Source organism: Oncorhynchus nerka, linkage group LG13, assembly GCF_034236695.1.
Source record: "Oncorhynchus nerka isolate Pitt River linkage group LG13, Oner_Uvic_2.0, whole genome shotgun sequence".
Classification (NCBI taxonomy): domain Eukaryota; kingdom Metazoa; phylum Chordata; class Actinopteri; order Salmoniformes; family Salmonidae; genus Oncorhynchus; species Oncorhynchus nerka.
The window spans coordinates 36,428,715-36,450,031 of record NC_088408.1 but is presented as its reverse complement, the minus strand read 5'-3'; the positions used below and the strand labels follow the sequence as shown (position 1 = coordinate 36,450,031).

General features: G+C 42.3%; 1 protein-coding gene across 1 annotated transcript in view; it reads right to left on the bottom strand.

The window, feature by feature from the left end:
• The window catches only part of pex7 (peroxisomal biogenesis factor 7), a 30,328-nt gene extending 9,954 nt beyond the window's left edge, over nucleotides 1-20,374 (bottom strand). Inside the window, exons 1-8 of the mRNA XM_029676871.2 lie at nucleotides 20,041-20,374; nucleotides 19,686-19,743; nucleotides 19,401-19,554; nucleotides 19,096-19,173; nucleotides 18,869-18,980; nucleotides 10,135-10,241; nucleotides 9,616-9,729; nucleotides 1,236-1,291 (exon numbers count right to left, since the gene is read on the bottom strand). Coding sequence (XP_029532731.1) covers nucleotides 1,236-1,291; nucleotides 9,616-9,729; nucleotides 10,135-10,241; nucleotides 18,869-18,980; nucleotides 19,096-19,173; nucleotides 19,401-19,554; nucleotides 19,686-19,743; nucleotides 20,041-20,146 — 785 coding nt within the window. The 5' untranslated portion in view covers nucleotides 20,147-20,374. The remainder of the gene's footprint in view (nucleotides 1-1,235; nucleotides 1,292-9,615; nucleotides 9,730-10,134; nucleotides 10,242-18,868; nucleotides 18,981-19,095; nucleotides 19,174-19,400; nucleotides 19,555-19,685; nucleotides 19,744-20,040) is intronic.
• Between the last annotated feature and the right edge of the window lie 943 nt (nucleotides 20,375-21,317).

Here is a 21,317-nt window from a genome sequence, read left to right as displayed (position 1 = left end):
GTCACACTACGATTGGTGTCCCTGTAAAACAACACATTTCACTGCATCTATGCAGTGTGTGACAATAGAACTTGTAGAGATACAAGACAATAGCGCTGGGAATTGCCAGGGACCTCACGATACTTAGGTGCTGATACGATATGTATTGTGATTCTCACGATTCTATACGTATTGTGATCCGATACTGTGATTTTATTGCCATTCGACGTTCCAAACACATTGCTCACCATGTCTGCTGCAGAGAGACGAGAGAGAACCATGAGAAAACAAGATTTGATCAGTCATGGAAATAAAAGTGCTGAAAACAAATTGGCTCCATTTTTTTTTTTTTTTTTTAAAGATGGAGAACAAGCTATGAAGGAAATATACTGGTTTTGGTGCAGGTACAGCCAACTAGTGCAAAACAATACGACGTAGCATCAAAAATAAATGTCCCGATATGTAACTGTATCAATTATTTTCCCCCATCACTACAACCTTCCCTCTCTTTGGAGGACCGGCGATACCTAGATCTTAAAGGGCCGATACAGACACATTACCTACAACCCAACTTCCTGCATCAACCTCAACAGGCATCATTAACATTATTCAAATAGATCTAAGGTTGGAAAAAACTGGAGGAATAGAATAGGATCTCAGTACAGGATAGCATAGGACGATTTTTAATTCTGTCTCAAGGAATGATTCTAAAAGACGACAGCATACACAAAAGTGATTTATGGGTCATGTTGTCGCTGCTCTGATTATGTGAGGGGGGGGGGTATGTTGGTGGATGCATGACACTAAACAACACACCCTTGACTGACGGCATTGTTTGGGAATTAGGCTCACATATTCAAACTCTGATATGGAGAATACGCATTGCCAAATAAAAATAAACCAGTCTACCTTGAAATTACAGATTTTATGACCCTACTCAACATAGTACGATTGAGGTTGGTATTTCCATTGCTTGCATGTATATTTTACACATCTTTATACAGACCTCTCAAACACGAGTGTTCCTGGAGGTCAATTCTTTTAAATAATTCAAGGTGATTGCCCTTCTTCCAGGAAACAGTATCATCTAGTGATCACGCTTCACTGACTCCAATGGGTTTTAGTAAAGGTTTCACAAATGAAATCTTGTTTATGGCGTTTGTCTTTAAACATTGTTCATGCACAGTGGGATATTATTGCTCAGTTTGCATTACAAGCTGAACAAGAATGACAGAGTCATGATTAGAATGTCTTACCTGACTGTGAAATCATAGGAACAGGAGGCCAACACGGTCTGGTTGAATGGAGAGAACTGTGGGAAAAGCCACAAGAATACGATATAAACTTTAAACTGTTAAACTTTATTAACAGCTGAGGGATAGGGTGACCACATTTAAAATACCCAAATGCGGGACAACGGAATGATTTTGCAGTACATTCGCCGGACAGTGTAGCCTACATTAATAAAAATACACAAACAAAAATCCCTCTCCCGCTGCACTGAGCAAGCTGATCGAATGACAATTAGCCTACTCTACTGCCGTGCGCAAAATTTGGTTGTGTAGAAACGAAAGATTTTATGAAAATATGGGAATATTTGGCAAAGGAAACATTTCTGGTTGGTCTCTGGGAATGTACAACAGTTAGGAAAGGAGACGTTTAAAAACGACATGAAGTGTTGAATGAGCAACTAATGAGCAGGGAGAGCCTCACAAGTTTAGCTGAACTACCTTATATATTTCAGTCTAAAACAGCTATTTACTTACCTTTGTAGCTCTTCGTTACGAGCATGCTTTTTGTAAGTAGGTAACTGTCCTCTCCAAGTTCAGCTGAAATTTTGCCCGAAAGGATTTGACAAATGTGATTGGCTGACGATATGACATTGGCCTACGTCTTGACTTGCTCTGCGCAGAATATCAGATCTCAACAACGATTGGAGAAGTATTTTACCACATCCTTATGATACAGTTTATTAGGTGCATCACACCGTTCATGAAAATGGTTTGTTCCTACAGACAGTGAGTAACGTGGCTGTGGCTTGCTACACAAAGCAGGCAGACGGGCATCGTGGCATTCAGTTACTGTTCCATTGAACATTAGAAATGGTCCAACGAGTGACCTGAGCGTGGAATGATCGTCGGTGCCAGGCCCGCTGTTTCCAGTATCTCAGAAACGTCCGGCCTCCTGGGCTTTTCACGCACGACTGTCTAGGGTTTACCGAGAATGGTGCGACAAACAAAAAACATCCAGTCAGCGGCAGTCCTGTGGGCGAAAACAGCTTGTTGATGAGAGAGGTCAAAGGAGAATGGCAAGAGTTGTGCAAGCTAACAGGCAGGTCACAAACAGGAAAATAACAGCGCAGTACAACAGTTGCATGCAGAACCGCATCTCGGAAAGCACAACGCCTCGTTCCTTTGCAGCAGACAACCACACAGGGTTCCACTCCTATCAGCTAAAAACAAGAAGAAGTGGCTCCAGTGGGCAGGCGATCACCAACACTGGACAATTGAGGAGTGGAAAAATAAATTATATTTGTTACATGCACCGAATATAACAGGTGTAGACCTAACAGTGAAATGCTTACTTACAAGCCCTTACCAACAATGCAGTTAAGAAAAATAAGTGTTAACTTCTTCGAGATAGGGGGCGCTCTTAATTTTGGGATAAAAAACGTTCCCGTTTTAAACAAGATATTTTGTCACGAAAAGATGCTCGACTATGCATGTAATTGACAGCTTTGGAAAGAAAAAACTCTGACGTTTCCAAAACTGCAAAGATATTATCTGTGAGTGCCCCAGAACTAATGCTACAGGCGAAACCAAGATGAAATTTCATACAGGAAATGGTCCAGATTTTGAATGCGCTGTGTTCCAATGTCTCCTTATATGGCTGTGAATGCGCCAGGAATGAGCCTGCACTTTCTGTCGTTTCCCCAAGGTGTCTGTAGCATTGTGACGTATTTGTAGGCATATCATTGGAAGATTGACCATAAGAGACTACATTTACCAGGTGTCCGCCCGGTGTCCTCCGTCGAAATTATTGCGTAATCTCCAGCTCCATGCGCGTTTCCATTTTCTTCAGAGGAGAAAGTCAACTGCCACGAATGATTGATCATCGATAGATATGTGAAAAACACCTTGAGGATTGATTCTAAACAACGTTTGCCATGTTTCTGTCGATATTATGGAGTTAATTTGGAAAAAAGTTCGCATTGTAATGACTTAATTTTCGTTTTTTTTTCTTACCCAAACGTGATGAACAAAACGGAGCAATTTGTCCTACACAAATAATCTTTTTGGAAAAACTGAACATTTGCTATCTAACTGAGAGTCTCCTCATTGAAAACATCTGAAGTTCTTCAAAGGTAAATGATTTTATTTGAATGCTTTTCTTGTTTTTGTGAAAATGTTGCAAAAGGCTAAGCTTGAGAGCTAATATATTTATTTCATTTCATTTGCGATTTTCATGAATAGTTAACGTTGCGTTATGCTAATGAGCTTGCGGCTATAATTACACTCCTGGATACAGGTTTTTTTCGTAGCCAAACGTGATGAACAAAACGGAGTGATTTCTCCTACACAAATAATCTTTTTGGAAAAACTGAATATTTGCTATCTAACTGAGAGTCTCCTCATTGAAAACATCTGAAGTTCTTCAAAGGTAAATTATTTTATTTGAATGCTTTTCTTGTTTTTGTGAAAATGTTGCATGCTGAATGCTAGGCTTAATGCTATGCTAGCTATCAATACTCTTACACAAATGCTTGTTTAGCTATGGTTCAAAAGCATATTTTGAAAATCTGAGATGACAGTGTTGTTAACAAAAGGCTAAGCTTGAGAGCAAATATATTTATTTCATTTCATTTGCGATTTTCATGAATAGTTAACGTTGCGTTATGATAATGAGCTTGAGGCTATAAATAGGATCCCGGATACGGGATTGCTCGTCGCAACAGGTTAAGCAAAAAATAGATAAATAAAAAATTCAAGTAACAAATAACTAAACAGCAGCAGTAAAATAACAGTAGCGAGGCTATATACAGGTGGTACCGGTAAAGAGTCAATGTGGGGGGGCACCGGTTAGTCGAGGTAATTGAGGTAACATGTACATGTAGGTAGAGTTAAAGTGACTATCCATAGATAATAAACAGAGAGTAGCAGCAGCGTAAAATAGGAGGGCAATGCAAATAGTCTGGGTAGCCATTTGATTAGCTGTTCAGGAGTCTTATGGCTTGCAGGTAGAAGCTGTTAAGAAGTCTTTTGGACGTAGACTTGGCACTCTGGTTCCGCTGGTTCCGTGCGGTAGCAGAGGGAACAGTCTATGACTAGGGTGACTGGAGTCTTTTAGGGCCTTCCTCTGACACCGCCTGGTCCGACGAATCCCAGTTCTTGTTGCGTCATGCTGATGGCAGAGTCAGGATTTGGCGTAAGCTGCATGAATCCATGGACCCATCCAGCCTGGTGTCAATGGTACAGGCTGGTGGTGGTGGTGTAATGGTGTGGAGAATGTTTTCCTGGCACACGTTAGGTCCCTTGATACAAAATGAGCAATGTTTCCATGCCCCAAAGAATTCAGGCTGTTCTAGAGGCAAAGGGGGGTCTGACCCGGTACTAGATAGGTATACCTAATAAACTGACCACTGAGTGTATATCTTGTCATAAGCGCAACATGACTGCAAAAGAAACAGGTTGGAAAGTAAATTCTCATCAAATGAATGGGGAGTCTGACTGAAACAAGGGTCAAATCGGCCTTTCTTTGTAAATTAGTGTTTTAATTTGTTGATAAAATGCAACACATGATTGTTTGGTTGCGGGTCAAAGGGCCAAAATGCGGAACTGTCCCACACAATCCGGGACAGGTGGTCACCCTGGTGAGGGGGAAATTGTGTGTGTGTGTGCCAGCCACACACACAACCATGACAAAACACTTTTACCTTTACACATCTTTCAAGTTTGGGCTTTGATGTTGTTAAATGAAAGCAATCAAATCTCTGCTCGTATCTACAGTATATTACCTTTCCAATATGGAAAAGCACAAGGGATTTGCCAAGCGCTTTTCCATTTACTTTGAGCACTCTTTTCAGTGTCCTTCGCAGACTTTGCTGATATGCTGTATTTGTAACATCACATAGACTTGCAGCCTTAAGAAAATCTATACCTGATGGCAGGGTTCACAAACACACTGGAAATCTCAAGATGAGGTCCACTACGAACACCTTGCATCTATTGATTACCCATGCATGCTAAAAAGCTGTCCTGAAAACACTGGACTTCCTGATGGTGTTGTAGCTAGCTCCAGCTGCTTATGTGATGTTAAATGTGTGTGGCAGGGTGATTCCCCATTGTTAAGAGGAGTGAGAATCACATGGATCATGTGATGAGGGGCCAATGAGGTCTAGAAACCTGCTGGGCCGTCTGTCGGGGGGCTGGGTGAAGTCAATTCTGTTTAATCTAACTAATTGGTGGTTGTTAGACTGGACATGGTAGCTAGGGCCCGTCGACCAACCCATCCAAGCATCCAACCCACCACCTCTCTCTCAAAATCCATTAAAAAGATCTTGGAGGAGAGAAAAAAAAATCTATAGCTGTCACCACAGCAGGACCTGTGAGCAGGGCCAGTGTACTGCAAAGCTGCCAAGGATCCCATCAGACCGTACTGTACTGTGCTTGTTAACTCCATTCAGCTAAGTGCTTTGATCACACCAGAACCATCTTTCCAGAACAGGTTGCTAGGCAGGCAGGTAAGGGAGGGAAGCTGTGCTGTCGAGTATTGCTGAGCTGGTTCCTGCTTCCAACAGCTGGCAATTAGCTAACATCATTTAACACAGTGGAAAAGCCTTTTCTTGGAACTGAGAGGATGGTGTAGGGCTGGATGATATGGCCAAAATATATCGTTTATCTCATTTTTGACGGTATGACGGTATTTCATCTGTTCTAAATATACTTCATAAGTAGTGAGTGACCCTGGGGTGGCAACAAATACATTCTACGTGGTTTCAAGTGGTTCTCTCTTCTGATTGTAAAACAATGTTCAATCAAACTTCAACCACAAATAATTTTTTTGCATTTATCTATTTCTGCATTTCCTTCACTCGTGTGTTATCGTTTCCACACCGTACCACGTCTGTTTCTTCTTTCTATGCCTCTATTTAACGGAAAAAAATCACTTTTCCTTTATCATAATAATTATGGTCCTCTATAGACGAGTTGTCTGACAATGTCACGAAAATGATGCGCATGCGTTGATGGGGACGGAAGCCATGCTTTGTTTACGATTCTGAATCGTAAGCTAGCAACAATGACAAGAAACAGCCATGTGGGGAATCGTAAGTGGCTCGTTTCAGCTAGTTTTATCTTGTTATTGATACCATGTCTTGTTTTGAGGTGTTTTGACTGATGTCATGGCAATGCTTATATGGCTCAAGTTTGCTAGCTAGGTAATCAACAACTGTAACAACGTATTTGAGAGACAACAAGTGCTAATTGTGCAACTGTATTTGTTTTCAATAAACATTTGGAAACAAAATAAAGTTTTATTTATTTATTAACAATCTAAGCCAAACCTGTCTGTTTTGCCCCATAGTTGCGCACGCGTCGGTTTTGTTGCTAAACAAACGACCTATCTATGACCAAGTATTTTCAATGGAGTCGATGGCAGTTTCTTACTTCATCACCAGGAGCATTGTGCCAATTTCTACCGTGCTTTTGGCACCAGCACCAGCACTGCATCACGAGCAAGATTCATGGCAAAAAAAGTGCATTGTGCGCACATTCGGCTAGCAGCTTGTTAGCGGTCTCTTACTGGTGGTAAGAACAGTCTATTGCCATCATTTTTTATGAGTTTCATCACTCAGTTATTACATTCATACATTTAACAGCATCAAGTTCCTCGGTGTCCACACCGAGGAACTTGATGCCCAAATCACTAAAGACTTAAAATGGGCCAAACAATGGCCTCCCGAGTGGCGCAGAGGTCTAAGGCTCTGCATCGCAGACCCGGGTTCCATCCCGGGCTGTGTTGTAGCAGGCCACGACTGGAAGACACATGAGGCGGCACACAATTGGCCCAGCATTGTCCGGGTTAGAGGAGTGTTTGGCCGTCCGGGATGTCCTTATCCCATCGCGCTCTAACAACTCCTTGTGTTGGGCCGGTGACTCGTGTTGCCAGTTGTACGGTGTTTCCTCCGTCAAATTGGTGCGGCTGGCTTCCGGATTAAGCGAGTGTGTCAAGAAGCAGTGTGGCTTGGCAGGGACGTGTTTCGGAGGATGCACGGGTCTCGACCTTCACCTCTCCCAAGTCCGTACGGGAGTTGCAGCGATGGAACAAGACTAACTACCAATTGGATACCACAAAATTGGGGAGGAAAATGGGGTAAAAAATGATGTACAAATTTGTCCAAACATACACAGACATTTGTGAAGAAGGTGTGACAGTTCCTCTTCCCCCTCAGAAGGTTGAAAAAGTTTGGCATGGGCCCTCAAATCCTTAAAAGGTTCTACAGCTGCACCATTGAGAGCATATTGACTGACTGCATCACTGCTTGGTAGGGCAATAGCACCGCCTACGATCGCATGGCTCTACAGAGGGTTGTGCGGACAACCCAGTGAATCACTGGGGCCGAGCTTGAACAGCTTCTATTGAACAGCTTCTATCCCAAAGCAATACAACTGATTTCAATGTTTGCACTGTCTCTATGCACACTCACATGGCCCTACACACCCACACAGTCACTCCAACACACACACTCTGTAACGGCTGTTGGTGGCAGAAGGTGAGGACCAAGGTGCAGCGTGGTACGAGTTCATGTTTGTTTATTGACACTGAACACTAAATACAAAAATAACAAAGGGAATAACCAAAACAGTCCCGAAAGGTGAAAAACACTAAACAGAAATCACCTACCCACAAAAACCCTGTGGGGAAAAGCTTGTTAGCAAACTATAGTTTTGGCAAGTCGGTTAAGACATCTACTTTGTGCATGACACAATACATTTTTCCAACAATTGTTTACAGACAGATTATTTCACCAAGGCCTATATTCAAACTCAGTGCCTCTTTGCTTGACATCATGGGAAAATCAAAAGAAAAAAATTGTAGACCTCCACAAGTCTTGTTCATCCTTGGGAGCATTTTCCAAACGCCTGAAGGTACCACGTTCATCTGTACAAACAATAGTACGCAAGTATAAACACCATGGCACCACGTAGCAGTCATACCACTCAGGAAGGAGACGTGTTCTGTCTCCTAGAGATGAATGTTCTTTGGTGTGAAAAGTGCAAATCAATCCCAGAACAGCAGCAAAGGACCGTGTGAAGATGCTGGAGGAAATGGGTACAAAAGTATCTATATCCACAGTAAAACGAGTCCTATATCGACATAACCTGAAAGGTCGCTCAGCATGGAAGAAGCGACTGCTCCAAAACCACCATTAAAAAGCCAGACTACGCTTTGCAATTGCACATGGGGACAAAGAAAATACTTTTTTGAGAAATGTCCTCTGGTCTGATGAAACAAAAATAGAACTGTTTGGCCATAATGACCTTCGTTATCTTAAGAGGAAAAAGGGGGAGGCTTGCAAGCCGAAGAACCCCATTCCAACCGTGAAGCACGGGGGTGGCAGCATCATGTTGTGGGGGTGCTTTGCTGCAGGAGGGACTGGTGCACTTCATAAAATAGATGGCATCACGAGGTAGGAAAATTATGTGGATATATTGAAGCAACATCTCAAGTGATCAGTCAAGAAGTTGAAGCTCGGTTGCAAATGGGTCTTCCAAATGGACAATGACCCCAAGCATACTTCCAAAGTTGTGGCAAAATGGCTTAAGGACAACAAAGTCAAGGTATTGGAGTGGCCATCACAAAGCCCTGACCTCAATCCTATAAGATGTGTGGGCAGAACTGAAAAAGCGTGTGTGAGCAAGGAGGCCTACAAAACTGACTCAGTTACCCCAGCTCTGTCAGGAGGAATGGGCCAAAATTCACCTAACTTATTGTGGGAAGCTTGTTGAAGGCAAAACAAAACGTTTGACCCAAGTTAAACAATTTAAAGGCAATGCTACCAAATACTAATTGAGTGTATGTAAACTTCTGACCCACTGGGAATGTGATGAAAGAAATAAAAGCTGAAATAAATCATTCTCTCTATTATTCTGACATTTCACATTCTTAAAATAAAGTGGTGATCCTAACTGACCTAGGACAGGACATTTTTACTAGGATTAAATCTTGTCGCCAGGTCACCTTACCCCTATACATATCTACCTCCATCACTCCAGTATCCCTGCACATGTAAATATGGTATTGGATCTGACTTTTTCAACATTTCCTGTATATAGTATGCTTGCTTACTTAATAACTTTGTGTATTTCATATTTCCTATTCTTATTTCTTTTTTTCAAGTAATACATTGTTATTGATTATCCCATTGTTGGGTATTGAGTTTGAAAGAAAGGCATTTCACTGTACTTGTGCATGTGACATTAAAACTTGAAACTAACAAACCAAATATTGAAATACCGTTATGTAAGGTCAATTAAAAATCCAAACCGGTCCGTGCATCAACAACGGTATATAGTAAGATACGGTTTACCGCCCAGCCCTAGTATGGTGTATGGGTGAGAAGGAATGCTTCATTACCTTTACTCTTCGTATGGCGTAGGAATGGCCTCGTAGGCGTGACAGAGGCTGCCGGACATTCCGTAAGTCCCACACACACAGGCTACAGTCCACTGCTCCGGTTACTATCACATTCTGAGGACAGCCCAGACAGAGTGGGTTAAACAAGTATCCCAAACGTACATACTGTACTAACACAGGCATGTTATTAACTGTAATTATAATTAGGGGAGATTCATATTCATCTTTATGGCAAGAAATGCTGAAGACCTTTTACAACCTATAGAGGTCTTCTCACATATAAATATGCAACATCATTCATAACAACGACAGTGAGGCTAGTATATGGCAGAGGTGATTGTACAGTATCTCTGTTCTCAATTCCAGGATGGGTTTTATTCATGGTTGAAGCGTTGGCATTTTAAACCTAAATGTCTTTAGGTCCACTTCATAAACTCCTGCTTCCAAGCGTCAAATTAAATGTTTTGGGTTGAGGTTTTAACAGTGGGGGGGCTGTACTGTAGTAAAGTACCTTGGTACCTGATCGTATTTGCACCAGTCACAGCTGAGGATCTCTGCCTTGTGGGCTGGGATGGCCAGCCTGCACCTCCCTGTCTTCACATCCCACACTCTCAGTGTCCCGTCCCCTGGTGACAAAAGACAAGACTAGATTCAGGGTTGAAAGGGTCACCATGCTGTTCTAGTCATGACTCACACTTCCACAGTTAACTGTACCCACACTCAGCCTCCCTCCCACAATCTACCACAGGGTTTTGGACCATAACGCTCATTTCAAGGGCCACCTCTCCCTCCACAGAGGAAGGAAGGCAGGCAGGCAGCAGCCCCCATTCCCCCTGGCTCATCCTGGATCAGGTACAGGACCAGGGACATGGGAATGTGGCCCTGCCTGCCAAGGGACTGCGACACTCATCGGCACAACGACAGCCAGATGGAAGCATTTTAAGAGGGTCTGGGCAAGATGCTCTCACTATCCACCCACCCTCCCCCTCCATCCCCCTCCATCCATCCATCCATCCTCCCTCTCCTCTTTCTTTAACACACACACACACTCAGACCCAAGCTGGAAGGGGCTTCCTGGTGAGATTGTAACAATGGGTTTTTAGGCCACTCCCTCTGCAGTCTGCAGTGAATGACCTCGGCCGGGTGTTCAGTGTCTATTACAAGTATCAATGGAAACCTGCTGCGTCAGCTCCAAAGCCTAATGCCAACTTCACACCATTTCACCCTATACAATTCTACACTACAGCATAATACTACACTACAGCATACTACAATACAGCAAAATCAAGGTTTACATTTCAATGTTTTTTGCATTTCCCATCTAGTCATAAATCTACAGCTTAAATATGAATCTAGAGGCTTAAATATTATGATTAAATACTTTATACCTGTACATACAGGTATTTTAATTGTACCTTTATTTAACTAGGCAAGTCAATTAAGAACAAATTCTTATTTTCAATGACGGCCTAGGAACAGTGGGTTAACTGCCTGTTCAGGGGCAGAACGACAGATTTGTACCTTGTCAGCTAGGGGATATGAACACTCTAACCACTAGGCTACCCTGCCTCCCCAAAGTATAAAGTGTTCAATACATGTTATTACTGTGTATTCATTTGTGATATTTGAAATTAAGACTTATTTTTCAACTCTGCCATTTCCATTGGAAATATGTTTACATACTGTATCAGCATTGGATTAATGTGGTTTGAAAGAAACCCTCTAGACATTCTATAATGAATAGGTGGTCTATTCAAGCAAAACACTTTTACAGCCCCATGCCATTTCCATGGAACACATATCTTGCAGTAAAGCTGGGACAATAAACCCTCAATTATCGACATTTTGCTGACATTGTTCAGTACGATAAGTAGCCCGTACTAGAGAAATGTGAAGTTTGAAATGAAATACGTTTGCTAATATGGGTGATTGTTAATGTGACAATTGATTTTTTAAATTTAAACTAGGCGAGTCAGTTAAGAACAAATTCTTATTTACAGTGACGGCCTACCCCGGCCAAACCCAGACGACGCTGGGCAAATTGTGCGCCGCCCTATGGGACTCCCAATCACGGCTGGATGTGATGCAGCCTGGATAACTTGATGGCTACAACCATCAAACTAGTAGTAGTAGTTTAAAAGATAATAAAATAAAAACTGTGGAGCATATTAATGTTATAAATATATTGTTCTATTTATAGTTATGTCATCAATTTAGGCGATTTATCGCTATATGGATTTTTGTCCATATCGCCCAGCTCAAGCTTGCAAGTCAACATAAGGTCGGGTAAATGTGGTTTGAAATATGTCCAGTCATTCTGGAATAAAGAGTTGGTCTGTTTGCAGCAAAACACTTCCACTAATTAATCTCATTGATCTGTGGTCATCCACTTGGAAGAGCAACTCATTTCATTGTAAAGCGGTGTGGAGCCGGTTACAAGGCATTGCCTTAACTTCTTTGGCATCTCTTCTGTGAAGTCCATCTAATTCTGTGAAGTCCATCTAATTCTGTGAAGTCCATCTCTTCTGTGAAGTCCATCTAATTCTGTGAAGTCCATCTAAATTTGGAAAAAGTCATCCAAATCTAGGTGAAATACGTGCATGCACTGCATCACAGCATTATGCTAAACCACATCGCTCTCAATGTCATGGAACACTGGTCACTTTAATGTTTACAAACCCACTTCATATGTATATACTGTATTCTAGTCAAGGCCTGTCCTATTTAACTATTGCTGTACATATACCATTCCATCCTACGTATTCTACAGATGTACTAAACTGAACAAAAATATGAACGCAACATGTAAAGTGTTGGTCCCATGTTTCATGAGCTGAAATAAAAGATCCCAGAAATGTTCCATATGCACAAAAAGCTTATTTGTCTCAAATTTTGCACACATTTTTTTTACACCCCTGTTAGTGAGCATTTCTCCTTTGCCAAGATAACCCATCCACCTGACAGGTGTGGCATATCAAGAACTGATCAAACAGCATGATCATTACATAGGTGCACCTTGTGTTGGGGACAATAAAATGTCACCCAACACAATGCCTCAGATGTCTCAAGTTTTGAGGGAGCATGCAATTTGCATGCTGACTGCAGGAATGTCCACCAGCGTTTGCCAGAGAATTGAATGTTAATTACACTACCATAAGCCATCCTGATAGGCTGGGCCTGGCTCCCCAGTGGGTGGCCCTGGCTCTGAAGTGGGTGGGCAGGCTATGCTCTCCCAGGCCCAACCATGGCTGCACCCCTGCCCAGTCATGTGAAATCCATGGAGGCCACTGTGTTTTTGGGGACCTTCAATGCTGCACACATTTTTTGGTACCCTTCCCCAGATCTGTGCCTCGACACAATCCTGTCTCGGAGCTCTACGGACAATTCCTTCGACCTCATGGCTTGGTTTTTGCTCTGATATGCACTTTCAACTGTGGGATCTTACATACAGTGCATTTGGAAAATGTTCAGACCCCTCGACTTTTCCCACATTTTGTTACAAATGTATTTAACATAAAGAACTGAAATATCACATTTACATAAGTATTCAGACCCTTTACTCAGTACTTTGTTGAAGCACCTTTTAGCAGAGATTACAACCTCGAGTCTTCTTGTTATGACGCTACAAGCTTGGCACACATGGATGTGGGGAGTTTCTCCCATTTTTCTCTGCAGATCCTCTCAAGCTCTTTCAGGTTGGATGGGGAGTGTCGCTGCACAGCTATATTCAGGTCTCTGGCTTAATTTTTGCTTTGACATGCACTGTCAACTGTGAGACCTTAAATAGACGGGTGTGTGCCTCCCCAAATCATGTCCAATCAATTGAATTTACCACAGGTGGACTCCAATCATAGCAAAGGGTTTGAATACTTGTGTAAATAAGATATTTCTGTAAGCAAATGATTTAATACATTTTAGAATAAGGCTATAATGTAACAAAATGTGGAAAAGGGAAAGGGGTCTGAATGCTTTCTGAATGCACTGTATACACACACATGGTCAAAAGTCTGGACACACCCACTCATTCAAGGGTTTTTCTTTCTTTTGTAAATAAAGAATTGTAGAATAATATTATTCTACATTGTAGAATAATAGTGAAGACATCAAAACTATGAAATAACACATATGGAATCATGTAGTAACCAAAAACGTGTTAAAAGGGTGGATTCAAAGTAGCCACCCTTTGCCTTGATGACAGCTTTGCATACTCTTGGCATTCTCTCAACCAGCTTTACCTGGAACGCTTTTCCAACAGTCTTGAATGTGTTCCCACATATGCTGAGCACTTGTTGGCTACTTTTCGTTCACGCTGTGGTCCAACTCATTCCAAACCATCTCAATTGGGTTGAGGTTGGGTGATTGTGGAGGCCAGAATATCTGACACAGCACTCCATCACTCTCCTTATTGGTCGAATAGCCCTTACACAGCCTGGAGGTGTGTTGGGTCATTGTCTTCTTGAAAAACAAATGACAGCCCCACTAAGCGCAAACCAAATGGGATGGCAAATCGCTGTGGAATACTGTGGTAGCCATGCTGAAGTACCCAAGTGTGCCTTGAATTCTAAATGAATCTGTCCGCTTTACGTTCCCATTAACGAAGAGAGGCAGCAACTCACAGACTAACTCCCACTGTCACTCCTATTGACTGAAACCACTGCAGAAATGAATTCCTTGATGGCTTTTCAGGACGCAGCGGAACAAAAAAAACGTTGCCAATTACGAAAGTGAATCACGGCGAAAGGGAGGAGATTAATGAAAATTGTTAAAGAGTTTCTGAGCGATTAGTTAGGTCAATATTCAGTGGTTGGGATGACCTAGATGCTGGTGTTTGATAGCAACTTTGCTTTTTTTGGTTCGCTCAGGGCTCGACTCACATTTTTAATTACAGTGAAATGGATCCATGGTGGAGATTGCAGCCTCACAAAGCCACTTGCCTGTAAAGCTCTCCTTCATCCCTGCCAAGATGCTGCAAGCAGGCAGGGCTTGTCGCCGTGGCCCATCTTGGAGGAGCGAGAGAGAGAATATGGGAGTTCCAGATAAGCACTAATCAGCAAGTGTCAGCATTGTGTGCCTCCCACCATCCCATCCCACCCCCCCCCCCGGGGATGTTGAGCAGAGGCTGTGTACGTTTTGGTTCTACAAAGCTGTATTTATATTAACATTCAATAATCAAGGAATTGCATTCAATCTTGCACCATTCGATCAATTATCAGTTATAAACATGTATTTGTCTTCTTGATATGCTGCCTGCAGCCTGATCTATTTTGCCTGTGAGCACATGACAGACAGTTGTTGGTCAGAGCACATGTCCATAGTCAGCGGAAGAGCGCGTACTGTATTAATCCTGCTGTAGAATTCATTACAGCCAGCAGGTGAAACAAACAACCCAAAAAATAACGAGTCACTCAGAAAAACTAGTCATGACTATCGAGTGAGTAAAAAGAGTCATTCAAAAATAACGAATTGTTCGTGAACAGCACATCACTTACCCACGTGTGGCTGCTTTTAAGGAACACAGCTTATATAATATAGAAAACGCAATCATCCATTTATATGGCACTGATATATCCCTAAAAAACCTTGCCAATCCAGAGTTTGCGTAACCGAGTGTGGATTTAAATACTGTGCTTTTGAAAAGCTGTAAGGCAGCTTTGACAATACGCAGTTCTGGATCAAGTGTCTAACTGCAGGTTCTGGCTTCTGCGGGTGTGGGGTTACCACCAGATCTCCCTCACGTCGCATCTATTACTATGTACCCCTGCTGAGGCAGCATCCTGCAAACCTCTCTCTCCCATCTCCTCTCGCATCCCATGGACCAATACAGCTGTGCTGTGGGATCTGTGTGCATGCCTCACAGCCCTCCTATTGATTTTCACCCACTTCTCATTACCTGCTTGGTAACACTTTCAGTGTCAAAGGTTTTAAAAGGAAAACGGGGACCTTCCATCAACACTTCGCTGTGTTATCATAGCTAATGGCTCTCGGGGTAGGCTGCCTTACTGAGCGAGATGCAGAGAGCGAAGGATAAGATAACCTACCAGGGTCTCTGTGTGTGTGTGTGTGTGTGTGTGTGTAGTGGTGGGGTGAGGGGGCTAGCCCCTGAAGCTAGGTAAAAAATGTCTCACACACTAAAACCATTGTCTTCACAATTATTATATTGTTCTACTGTGCCCCCTTCATGGCAGATCATTGGGGGATCATGTGCAGTGTATATTAAGGAAGAAAGACGCAACATCATCGTGGGGTAAAAATCTGGTACATTTGACCAGATGTATCATATTTTGATATCAAACCAGCGGCGATCACCAGAACAGATATGATTATGTGATTTCAGTCAATCTTCACATACACTGAACAAAAATATAAACGCAACATGCAACAATTACAACATGTTTACTGAGTTGCAATTCGTAGAAGGAAATCAACCAATTGATATGAATTCATTAGGCCCTAATCTATGGATTTCACATGATTGGGAATACGGATATGTATCTGTTGGTCACAGATACCTTAAAAAAAGGTAGGGGTGTGGATCAGAAAACCAGTCAGTATCTGGTATGACCACTACTTGCCTCATGCAGCACGACACGTGCTTCACATACAGTTGATTGTGGCCTGTGAAATGTTGTCCCATTCCTCGTCAATGGCTGTGCCAAGTTGCTGGATATCGGCAGGAACTGGAACATGCTGTCGTACACGTTGATCCAGAGCATCCCAAACATGCTCAGTGGGTGCCATGTCTGGTGAGTATGCAGGACATGGAAGAACTGGGATATTTTCAGCTTCCAGGAATCGTGTACAAATTGCTATGACATGGGGCTGTGCCTTATCATAGTGAAACATGAGGTGATGCGGAGGATAAATGGCACAACAATTGGCTTCAGGATCTCATCATGGTATCTCTGTGCATTCAAATTGTCATCGATAAAATGCAATTGTGTTCATTGTCCGTAGCTTATGCCTGCCCATACCATAACCCCACCAACACTATGGGGCACTCTGTTCACAACATTGACATCAGCAAACCCTTCGCCCACATGACACCATACACATTGTCTGCCATCTGCCTGGTACAGTTGAAATCGAGATTCATCTGTGAAGAGCACACTTCTCCAGCGTGCCAGTGGCCATCGAAGGTGTGCATTTGCCCACTGAAGTCGGTTATGATGCGAGCACACAGAAGAGCTTCCCCGAGACAGTTTCTGACAGGTTGTGCAGAAATTATTTGGTTGTGCAAACCCAGAGTTTCATCAGCTGTCCAGGTGGTTGGTCTCAGACAATCCCGCAGGTGAAGAAGACGGATGTGGAGGTCCTGGGCTGGCATGGTTACACATGGTCTGTAGTTGTGAGGCCGGTTGGAACGTACTGCCAAATCCACAAAAATTATGTTGGAGGTGACTTACGGTAGAGAAACTAACATTCAATTGTCTGGCAACAGCTCTGGTGGACATTCCTGCAGTCAGCATGCCAATTGCATGCCCCCTCAAAACACAAGACATCTGTTGCATTGTGTTGTGCGACAAAAGTGCCCCTTTTAGAGTGGCCTTCTGTCCCCAGCACAAGGTGCACCTGTGTAATGATCATGCTGTTTAATCAGCTTCTTGATATGCAAAGGAGAAATGCTTGGCAAAGGAGAAATGCTCACTAAAAGGGATGTGCATATGAAAAGCTTTTTGTGTGTATGGAACATTCCTTGGATCTTTTACTTCAACTCATGAAACATGGGAGCAACACATTACATGTTACGTTTATATTTTTGTTCAGTATAATTCCAACTCTTACAAAGGTAAATATACCCTCTATCAAATCATTGTTATTCATGATCTTTTAAACATATTTGACTAGTAATAGGCGTACAGCATTCCCTTATAAAACTACATTTTTCTGATACATCTGTAAAAAGAGAGTAGATTCATAAACCGATAAACACCCTGGTGTTTAACGTTGTGTGTGTTCAATTTCAGTTTCGCACACAGAAAAATGTTAACATTGATACATGAACCCACTCAACCCAGTGAGCATATTTTGGGCAATACTTGAACACTTAAAATTTTTAACAATGTCCTTATGACGTCCCATGACAATTTTTTGCGTGCTGGGATAGTACAATGGATTCACATCTTCTCTTGCGACTACTGAACTTTTCCCTGGCTGAACACTGGAACACAGCCTGTAGGCTATGACAAGACGGCCCCTTATAAAAGAAAGTTATGGCAGAGCAAACAGAGCCTGGTTAATTCTGATATGGTCTCCACAGACAGGCTCTGATACCCATCAGGGCCCAAGACTTATCGGCGGTGACAAACCCTGTTAGCACCCAGCCCTAGAGTGCTGCGACTGGAAACTGACTGAGAGGGAGGACGCTGTAGGCTAAACCGCTCATGTTTAGATGAGATCACAGTGTGGCAACATGTATCTGTTTTCTAATAGAAACAATGTCATGTTCACGAGCAGCACAAGAGCACTGTAGGTCGCATGATCCAGATAATTGATGGAGATAAGCGCTCATGCTAAATGCTAAATGCAGGTTAAGTCCATTGATCTTTTGTTAAAGTCAATTTGTTAAGTTGTAACATACAAAACCTCTTTTCTTTGAATGTTTCAGGAGCACAGAAACTGTGGACAGTGCTTCATTGGCCCTCTAGCATAATATAAACAGCAATAATAATGAATGTAGGCCTTAACCTTTTAGAAGCATAAGTTACTATATTCTACTCTATAATTCAGAATTGAACAATAAGAAAATACTTACTATGAAAGGCTACAGCTGTACTGATTAACAGCAATTGTATACTGCTTCAGAGGCAGCGCGCCAGACCAGTGAATCAGAACTAGAGCTTTAGTGACACCATGTGGTTATGGTGAGGCATTACAAACAATTTCTGGATTAAAAAAAAACCTGATTACAAATCAAATCCATTTTTATTTGTCACATGCGCCGAATACAACAGGCAGACCTTACCGTGAAATGCTTATTACAAGCCTTTAACCAACAATGAAGTTCAATAAATAGTGTTAAGAAAATATTTACTAAATCAACTATAATAAAAATATAATAAAAAAGTAACAATAAAATAACGAGGCTATATACTTGGGGTACCGGTACAGAGTCAATGTGCGGGGGAACAGGTACAGGTTAGTCGAGGTTAATGAAAAAGTCACAAACCTTGTTCGACCTAAAGAATTTAAATTCTACTTTAACTAATGAAATATCCAAAGCATTAGTGACCAAGGGAAGTGTAACTGTACTCACCTGATGCTGAAGCAAAGCACCCTGGGATGTGAGGAGACCACAGTGTGCTGTAGATGACCCCTTCATGACCCTGAAGGGTGCAGAGCGACTGGCCGCCACGGCTGAGATCCCACTGTTGGAATAACAACTTCACTCATAAAACAAAGCCATGCGATTTTTCATCCAATCCAGTTTGACGATCAGTGTGTGTGTGATGCCAATACTACCACCGCCATTTTGAAACACACCACTTTGGCTGTGCGGTCCCATGAGCCTGACACCACCAGGTTCTCCTCCCGGGTCTGACTCCAGTCTACAGAATAGACCTGGGAGAACAGGAAGTCCATCAACTAAAACTAGACTAGCAGCAAATGTGTCACATAGGATAATGCATGGACCAGTCGGCTACAGTGATAACATTGTCCTTTAGTAATTATACTGTACTTACAACAGTATTACAATGACGTATTGTAAGTTGGAACCCTACAATTGTATGCTTATAATAGTTACATTGGTAATATGATGATAAGCTCATGCAAGGTAACAAGCCCACCTCTTGTGTGTGCTCTTTGAGCACCTGCAGTGGCCCGGGCTGGGGGTTGGCTGTGTCCCAGACCTGCAGAGACCCGTCTCCTCCTCCCGTCAACAGGATATGCTCATTACTCTCACTCCACGTCACGTCAAACAGACCATCATTCCAGTCAAAACTGCATGAGACAGAGGTAGCAATACGGGGAGAGGATGCATCAGCGTAGTTGTTTGAGTGACTGCTGAATGTGTGATGCACTGTTGTCAAACTGTGTCAGTATGAGAAATTCAATGTTGGAAAGTAGATTACCTTTTCACGAGAGAGATCCCGGTCTCGGTCTGCTCCAGCACAAGCAGTGTCCCACATCCTTGAGAACACACGCACACTTCATTAGAATGAATGCAAGTAAGCATTGCATTAAAGTGCAACAAATTCTTGGTTTCATGATTACACTATGGAACCTAGCTAAAAACAATGGCTGTCATATTGTAATCGCCGACAGTAACCCACAATAAATACACACTTGCAGTCTCGAAACTCTCAACCCGTCAATCACAATGTGACATTTACCTGAGCCCTGCTCTTCGATTTTGTCGTGACGAGATTAATTTATGAAATAGTCTACACAGATTAATTTATGAAATAGTCTACACCGTTTATTCACCTGCAATCCCATAATACTGGGATGTCGCACACGCCAACCGTGTTGGAATAAACGGTGATATCTCCACTGCATAGCCGTGTCGAGCTGGGAACTTGAACGTCTTCATAACCTCTCAAGTTGTTTGGTGAGTTGTACTATGTCACTGCCTCGTCAAACAGAGCAACACTTGGTTGTAATGTTTAACCTGCCCAAAATAGTTGCGTGCGCGCATAGTTTTATGAAAATACAATAGGCTACACCGTAACAAAGCTTTATTAATCAGGAACGCAAACATATATTGTTAATAAACATTCATCTCTAGTGTATGGTCTCCACACTTCCTCGTTTGCGAGATCACCACGGAAGAACAAAGATCACAAGCCTTCTGATTGGTGAGTGATTTTTTGCAAGCTCCTCATTGGTCGAATGGCTTTGAGCACTGATTTACTGATCCCAAATCAGCCCTTGTGTGATTTTTAAGGGGCTTCGATTAACCTCACCCGGGTGCCCTGAAAGAGTGTTTGCCCGGGTAAAAGTTGATTGTATTTATTTTGGAACCGGTCTGACTCCCAAGCGTGAGCCAGGTGCCCGGTTCGAAGCACTTGGCGAAGTCGGCACAAAACAAAGTGACGTAAGAGCATGTGGAGTAATGAGTAGGATTGCTATTTAGCTTCATCTGCCTTCCCAATGAAAACGAGTTAGACAATTCAAACATGTATTTTATGGAAAAGAGATATAGCCTGTGTTTATGGACGATGCACCATGCTGACGATGCACCATGCTGCCTTGTTGACAAAATGAACAAGCGGCATTGATTACTGTTCGATTTGAGTGGGAGCTCCTCCCTATCGTGTTTCGCCCAATGACATAACGGGTCTTTGCCTGGTACCTCACGGTTCAGCATAATCGATACCCCCCCATTATGAGCAAACGGCTGAACACATACTGAGGCTACAACTTTAATAATTGTATAGAATCTAGTCATATATATTTTTTATTATCTTGGTTCTCTATGGTCCAAATTCATGTCTATGGATTGGATAATGGATATCCAATGGTTGAATTAACTTCATCACAAGGTGGCGACATTGCCGTGGGTGTCTGTAATCACTCACTTGAACGTATCAACCATCTTTTACTTTATGTCATTTAAATAATATTATTTGTCTCCTGTAGTGTACCATTTCAAATGGTTAGGTTTCTTGTTTTTTGCTTGGTAAACTTTATATGGTGTGATAAAACTCACTGAAAATAATCACAATGACTATTTTAATAATTCAAGAAAAGTCACTTGTTTC